Here is an 8,281-nt window from a genome sequence, read left to right on the forward strand (position 1 = left end):
GTAGTTGTCTTATTTATTTTATATATGTGTGAGCATACTGTAGTTGTCTTATTTATTTTATATGTATGTGAGCACACTGTAGTTGTCTTATTTATTTTATATATGTGTGAGCATACTGTAGTTGTCTTATTTATTTTATATATATGTGAGCACACTGTAGTTGTCTTATTTATTTTATATATATGTGAGCACACTGTAGTTGTCTTATTTATTTTATATATGTGTGAGCATACTGTAGTTGTCTTATTTATTTTATATATATGTGAGCACACTGTAGTTGTCTTATTTATTTTATATATGTGTGAGCACACTGTAGTTGTCTTATTTATTTTATATATATGTGAGCACACTGTAGTTGTCTTATTTATTTTATATATGTGTGAGCACACTGTAGTTGTCTTATTTATTTTATATATGTGTGAGCACACTGTAGTTGTCTTCGGACACTTCAGAAGAGAACATCCTATTACAGATAGTTGTGAGCCACCACGAGGTTGCTGGGAATTGAACTCAGGAAGAGCAATCAGTGCTCTTAACCACTGAGCCATCCAGGCCCCCTGCCCCCCATTGTTTCTTACATCTTCTTGACCTTTCATGCCATTGAATCTCTGGGTTCTGCTTTTCTCTTAAAAAAAAGAAAAAAGGAGGAAGAGGAGAAGGAGGACAGGAGGAAGAGGGGGAGGAAAAGAGGAACTTAATGTTTTCGTTATTAGAGTTTCCAGTTGGAAGGTTACACATAAATCAACTTCAGATGTAGGTTCTGAGGCTGCAGAGCTGGCTCAACAGTTAAGGACACTTTGTTCCGCCTGATAACCCGAGCTTGGTCACCTGAACCCTCATAGTGGAAGAGAACTGATCTCTATAAACTGTTCACTGATCTCCACACACATGTACACCAGCATATGTACATGCATGCAGATGCAGATGCACACAAATAAATGTAACAACAGACGTCTGGTCCTGCTTCTGTAGTGAAGTCAAGGATGTGAGGTAAATGAGTCCTTGTCAAACACAGTGGATCTTCATCCTCTGGACCAAATTTCTTCAAATGTAAACAATTTTACAGGAAAAACATGTTACTGTAGTATGTTAAGCGTTCTCAGAGCTGGGCAGTGACAGCACACACCTTTAATCCCAGCACTCAGGAAGTAGAGGCAGGTGGATCTTAGTTTGAGGCTAGCCTGGTCTACAGAGAGAGTTATAGGACAGACAGGTCTACACAGAGAAACCCTGTCTTAAAAGGAAAAAAAAAAAAAAAGAAGTTCTCTGAAGAAACAGAACTAATATGTTAGCTATGGATGCTCGGTTGGTCATGGGTGCTAAGAAGGCCCAGAGTCTTGTAGCCTGCAAGATGGACGCCCAGGAAAGCCTGTAAGGTAGCCTCAGCCCAAGTTACAGGCTGACCATTTAAGAGCCAGTGTTATAGGCCCTAATCCAAGCCTGCAAGCACATCAGGAGTCAGGTAGTGTAAGCAAGCCCCAGTACTAATATGAAGGCCTGAGAGAAGCAGTTATATAGTTGTGAACCTAGTCTAAAGCTTGAGGAGCCTCAGAAACTTGTAGTAAAGAACCACAGTTATAACCAGCAAAGCTGATTCACTGTGGTGAACATGTAACTGCAGACGCCATATGCTTTGTAGACATAGCTGGCCTTGAACTCACAGATCCCCACAGATCCCCTCCTTTGCTAGGAGTAAAGCATGCACCACCGTGGTAGCATTTCCCACTTTCAACTCCCTTTAAGATCTAACAAAGTGTCGTTGCCGCTCTCTTTTTCTTTTGTATTTTGAGGCATGGTCTCACCATGTAGCCCTTGCTGTGCTAGAACTCACTTGGTAGACCTCTGGCTGGCCTCTAAGTTACAGAGACCCACATGCTGCTGCCTCCCTAGTGGTGTAATTGAAGGTGTGCACCACAACACCTAGCAGTACTCAATATGTTTGTTGTTAACACATAAACTGCGATTTTCATTGTGACATGTTTGTGCATATACACAATATATTTGATACTGTCCCCTTCTGATATCCTCTCTGAGTCTCACTCCCACTGATCCAGTGTCCTCTTCCCAGCTAGCTCCCTTCTCCTCTCATATCTTTAGTTATTTGTGTGTGTGAGTAGCCTAATGAGTTTCAGTGGGGTTGGTCAGGAGCATAGCTTAAGGGGTTGTCTACAGGAGCACAGGCTCCTTACCAGTGACTACAGTGTTCTCCCTCTCCATCAACCATGAACTAGATAAATCCTCCAGAAGAGTAGAACCTCGTGAGCTTAGTTTAGTTTTATTGAAAATATTATGCCTGAAATATAAACATCTTAGAGCTTATGTTTTAGTTGACTATTGGTTGAGCATAGCTTTCATTGATGATCATTGTTTAATCTGAGCCAGCATGGACACAACACCTATCATCTCAGCATTTGGGAGGCAGAGGCAGAAGGACCAAGAGTTCAAGTCCAGTCTTAGTTACAGAATGAGATCTTGTTTTAAAAACAAACAAAAAAAGCAAACAGCTATCAGGTGAGATACTGTCTCAAAACATGAAGAATTGTTTGTTCTATGCATATGAGTGTTTTGACTACATGTGTGCACTGTGCCTTTGGTGTGCCTGGTGCCTGTCTCCATAGGCACTTAGAAGAGGGCGTCCTAGAACTGGAGTTAGAGATGATCGTGAGCTACCACGTGTTACCCAGGTATTTTGTCAAAATTTAAGTTAACCTCAAAAATTGAGGAAAAACTATAAAATACGTATCAGGAAAGCTTATATAAAATAAAATATCAGAGAAGATGGTTGTCTACAGTGGCACTCAAAGTATTTCACTGATGTCAGTTGAGTTAAGCAGACCTAGGTTTTGACACTGCGCTGTATACAAATGTGAATTACAACACAGTTGGATGGAAAAAGGAAAGAAATCAAGTGGCTCTACACAAGAAAGTGTGAGTGTGGGGCTGGGGATTTAGCTCAGTGGTAGAGCGCTTACCTAGGAAGCGCAAGGCCCTGGGTTCGGTCCCCAGCTCCGAAAAAAAAGAACCAAAAAAAAAAAAAAAAAAAAAAATGTGAGTGTAGCCATGGACTGCAGGAAGGAGACAAGAGCATGGTGTAAGATAGCTGGATCCGTATTCTCAATGGAAGCAGAATAATTTGAAATGAGAGACTTCAGACTTACAAACTACAGGGAAGTGGTGGTGAAAGAGAGTTACAAGAGCTTGTGTCAGGAGCCAGGATCAGCGGAGGGAAGGTACATGGAATTTTTTTGTTGTCTAACTTACGTTTGCTTTAACTTTTGAAAACTAAGCTTATGTTCCTTAGACAAACAGTTTTAAAGTCCTGAATCTCACTTTTCTAGACAGCACTCAAGCAGCAGCTTTGCCATGTCCTGGGCCTGAGCAAAGGTTCAGGGCCTCATTTAAAGTCAGCCAGTATCTGACTGCCTTGCTGTTCTCATCCGTCTGCTAGATAACTAGCTTCATAATACCAGGGAGGCCTGTTCATGTCAGACTCTGCATGATTAGCCTCTCCCACCTGTGGGAGACGACCCACGGATGGGAGTAGTGGCACGACTGAGTCGAGGGTGAATCACGAGCTTTGTCAGCTCGAGTTTCATAGTCTTAATGGCTTAAAACTTCAATGTACTAACTCAGATCTTAGAGTCTATACGCTAAACATTATTTCATATGTCTTTTTAAAGTATAATCTCATGTAATGCTCTTAGGATTTTATGGATTTAGGGAAATGCTTTTTATTTAAAAGTACATTCTAGATTAAAGATAATAAGAACTTTCATTCCTTAAAAAATGACAAGCTTGTTTATCATTTGGGTAGCTGGCTATTGGAATTATAAGGACTTATGTCTGGTAGGTCTAAGTGTACTTTGCTAACTTTCCCAGAAACTCCTCTTATTTTGCTTTGGGGGAACAGGTGTTTAGTACAGTTGATCCCTGACTGTATTAGAAGATTACTTCATTTTAATATTTTAATCTCATGGTAACCTAACAAGCAGCGTAAAGAGGTAGACTGCTCTTGAGAGGGAGCATTTGATCTGCCCCCCCCCCCGGCTGTGTTTTAGTCAAGAGAATGTCCAGGCAGCTCTGGGCAGATGGTAGGATAAAGTCTCAGTCCAAATGCTGCCCTGCTGTCTGTGCCAATCCCCGTTTAAAGTGACAGATAATCCAGCAACCACATTGTTCTTTCAAGAATTCATTCATTAAACCCAAACTTTTGCTATTTAATTCAGTCTTATTTTTAATGTTAACATTCTCATAAGAATATAGACCTTTGATCTTATGGCTCCTGCTAACTCATCCTTGAATTAATATGGCCTGGTTTTAAATTATCACAAATTAAATTAATCTTATATAATACAGCATATACTGCAAATGTTAACTGATGTGATTCAACATATTTTTTTATCTCTTTTCCAACGAATACCTAATCAGAGATAATCACTGGTCATATGGCCTTCATTGAACAGAGAACACTGATTGATTTGTGCTGGGTCTTAAAGGGCAATGGGTAGAATTTGATAGGGAGAGGGTAGGTGACAGGCATCTTGCAGAATAGTTACTGTGAGCATGCAGGACTGTGAAGTGGAGCACGCATAGCAACCGTTAAGTAATCTATACGAGAACAGAGAGCGAAATGTAAGAAATAATTCATCATTGGAAACCACACTGCCATTATAAACAGTAAATATGAAAGTCAGCCTCCACTCATGGCCAAATCCTGAACTTTATGTACACTTCTCTCTGAAGGACACGCAGCTCACTTCCCTGGCCTTTACTTTTACTTCATAGGCCACAGTGATGGCAGGACACACCAGAATCACATCATATTATGATTATCCTTATGATTGCAAATATTTTTGTTAAGATTAATGTTAAAATGAAAGCACAGGATTGCTGAACACTGACAGAACTCTGGATGACCCCCAAGAACTGGTATGTGCTAGTTGGGAAGCACTGCTGACCATGGTCCACACGATGCTGGTCTTCTGGTTTTGTTTCGTTGTTGTTGTTTGTATGTTTGCTTGTTTATAAAGAGTATTATCCTGCAGTCTACACTGATCTGGACCTCACTGTATAACCTGGGCTGCCCTCAAACTACAGCTAACCTTCCTGCCTCAGTTTCTAGAGGGCTGGGATTGCAGGCATGAGCATCACACTCAGCTAACCTAGAGCCTTCCGATTGCTGTTTTCTACTTTAAAAGTCTGATTGTTGGGGTCGGGGATTTGGCTCAGTGGCAGAGCGCTTGCCTAGGAAGCGCAAGGCCCTGGGTTCGGTCCCCAGCTCCGGAAAAAAAGAACCAAAAAAAAAAAAAAAGGAGTAGAGTGATGGATGACCTAGCACATTCAAAGCCTGGGGTTTGATCCCCAGTATCACAAAAACAGGGAGGCACCTGGAGAGATGGCTTCAGATAAAAACACATGTTCTTGCAGAGGACACAGGTTTGATACCCAGCACTCATGTGGCAGCTTATGGCTCTCCATAATTACAGTTCCAGGGAACCAGTGCACTCTCTGACCTCCTCAGACTCACACATGGTACACAGACAGACATTTGATCAAAACTCTCTTACACATAAAATAAATAAACCTTTAAAAAAAATCTCTTCCCTGTTCATAAAGCCAGTATTCTGCTATACTTGATGAAAAGCCATCATTTTGGGCAGATTTTGCTTAGTTTTCACTTTTTCATAAAGCAACATTGCTAAGGAACATTCTTTGCCTAGCACTTAAATCACTTTGTGTGTGTGGTTCATTAATAAAGTTAGGGTTCTGAGTAGTTTTCACTTCTGAATTAAAGCAGTTCTTTTTATCTTTCTGAATGGCCACAGGATTTTCCCAATTGCAGATGTGCCCTTGGAAACTGAAGACCTCACCAACTGGCTCTACCAGCGCTTTATTGAAAAGGAGGACCTCCTGTCCCATTTTTATAAGACAGGTACACAGCACCTCCCCTACCACAGTTCTCGAGTTAAAGGACAGGTACACAGCACCTCTCCTGTGCACACTCAAGTTAACAGGGATTCTGAGCCTTGCTGCAGGCAAGAGAAACATTTTTCAGTTATTCTCTTTTATTTTTAATGATGTGGGGGGTGGGGGTACCTGTGGGTACGTGCTGGTGAGGACAGGGCCAGAGGAGGCCAGAGGCTTCGGGAACCCTGGAGCTGAAGTTAGAGGTGGTTGTGATAGAGGAGAAATGGTCCCCAGCCCCATGGGTGCTGGGAACAGAACTCAGAACCTTTGAATAGCAGCAAGTCCTCTTTAACTCTGAGCTACCTCTCCAGTTCCCTTCTCAGTTGTTTAGATCACAAATCAAAACCATTCTGTTAAGAATTTCAACTTGGAACTTATGGAAAGGAGAATTATGCATTCCAGTCCTGACAGCGCTGCACAGCCTTGGGTGCCACAGCTCAGGTACACAGTGACAGAGGTGCCGTTGTCAGAGGGCGGAATGACAAACGATGGCCATACCTGGGCTCCATTGCTCCGTCGTCATTTACGTGCTCCCCTCCCTTTCCAGGAGAGGTCATTTATTCTGTTGCATGGTTTGGTTCAGTCACTGGCCCACTGCTGTGGCAGCAGGTGCCCCTCTCTCAACAGAAAGCAAAAGAGTAAAGGTTTCTTTTGTTTACAAAAGGGCACAGTTTACTGCTTTCAAGGGTACAGAGTTGTTTCCCTGGGGATGGAAAGGAAATCTATCCTTGCTCCTTTATACTCTGAGTACTCTGTGTACTCCTTAGCTACAGAGTCTTGGTAGCACAGGCCTGGGAGGTTGAAACAGGAGTATCCCAAGTTCAAAGCCTTCCTTGGTAACTTCCTGAGACCTTATCTCAGAATAAAAATCACCACTCAGGCTGGAAGTGTGGCTCGGTGGTAGAGTGCTTGCCTAGTATGGGGCTCTAGATCGAGCCCTAACACCAACACAGAACAAAAAATACAGGGAGAAAAACACGTGAAGGAAGAAGAAAGGAAATTAGAAAGACGAAAAGTAATGTTGGTTGGCACAACCAGCATACTTTCCCAAATGGCTGTGCAGTAGGCCAACTTTTTAGTGTCTAAACAGTGGAGAAGTTATATAAAGGAATAGCCTAGTAAGAGCACCAGTGGAAGGGGAAGCCCTGGGTCCTGCCAAGACTGAACCCCCAGTGAACGTGATTGTTGAGGGGAGGGTGGTAATGGGGGGAGGATGGGGAGGGGAACACCCATAAAGAAGGAGAGTGGGAGGGGTTAGGGGGATGTTGGCCCGGAAACCGGGAAAGGGAATAACAATCGAAATGTAAATAAGAAATACCCAAGTTAATAAAGATGAAAAAAAAAAAAGAAGTATTCAATATAAACAAGACTAGTTTAGCCTTTGAGATAAATAAAGAATTTTATACTGAAAAAAATAAATTGAATTATTAACATTAAAAAAAAGGTGTCTGTGGAGGGTCGGGTTAATGCAAAAGGCTTAGCAGGCAACATAGGGTGATCAGAGAGTAACAAGTACACACACACACACACACATGCACGCACACACACACAGACACACACATGCACACACAAACGCACACACACACGCACACACACAGACACACACACATGCACACGCACGCACGCACACACGCACATGCACGCACACACATGCACGCACACGCACGCACACACACACACGCATGCACACACACGCACACACACACATGCACACACACGCACGCACACGCACACATGCACACACACGCACGCACACACACACACACACACACACACACACACACGTCTCATGCCTTGTGATAGCTGGCATAAACTGGAGCAACAGTGGTGAGCATCTTGAATAAGGCCACCTGCACACCAGACCTTGAGACTGGGGAATGCCCCTGTGAATTGCTTCTGAGCAGCAAATCCCTTTATAGCCGGCTTACCCCGGGGATTATCAGCAAGGACAAAGACGGAATGCTGAAAGTGTCATAGATGGTCTTGGTAGACTGCAGCAAAGCCATGTCGCTTTCCTTCTAGAAAAAGTAGACGTGCTCACTCCGTGTCATCTTTCTTATTGTGACACATGGAGGAATTCTGCAATGCTTGCTGTATTTTGAGAATGTCAGTGTTACATAACAACTTTTTTCTTTTAAAGATTTATTTATTTTATTTATAGATGGTTGTAAACCACCATGTGGTTGCTGGGAATTGAACTCAGAACCTCTGGAAGAGCAGTCAGTGCTCTTAACTGCTGAGCCATCTCTCCAGCCCCACATAACTACTTTTGTGGCAAAAAAAAAAAAAATGCTATTTAGAAATTACTTGATGT

At 42.4% G+C, this 8,281-nt stretch overlaps 1 protein-coding gene across 7 annotated transcripts in view; it reads left to right on the forward strand.

Moving 5' to 3' along the window:
- Nucleotides 1–8,281, forward strand: part of Lpgat1 (lysophosphatidylglycerol acyltransferase 1) — a 71,223-nt gene that overhangs the window by 56,862 nt on the left and 6,080 nt on the right. For all 7 annotated transcript variants that reach the window (XM_087581594.1, XM_087581595.1, XM_087581597.1 and 4 more), the window contains one exon: nt 5,826–5,932. In XM_087581594.1, coding sequence (XP_087437720.1) covers nt 5,826–5,932 — 107 coding nt within the window. The remainder of the gene's footprint in view (nt 1–5,825; nt 5,933–8,281) is intronic.

Source organism: Rattus norvegicus, chromosome 13, assembly GCF_021556685.1.
Source record: "Rattus norvegicus strain SHRSP/BbbUtx chromosome 13, alternate assembly SHRSP_T2T, whole genome shotgun sequence".
In the NCBI taxonomy this organism is placed as follows: Eukaryota; Metazoa; Chordata; class Mammalia; order Rodentia; family Muridae; genus Rattus; species Rattus norvegicus.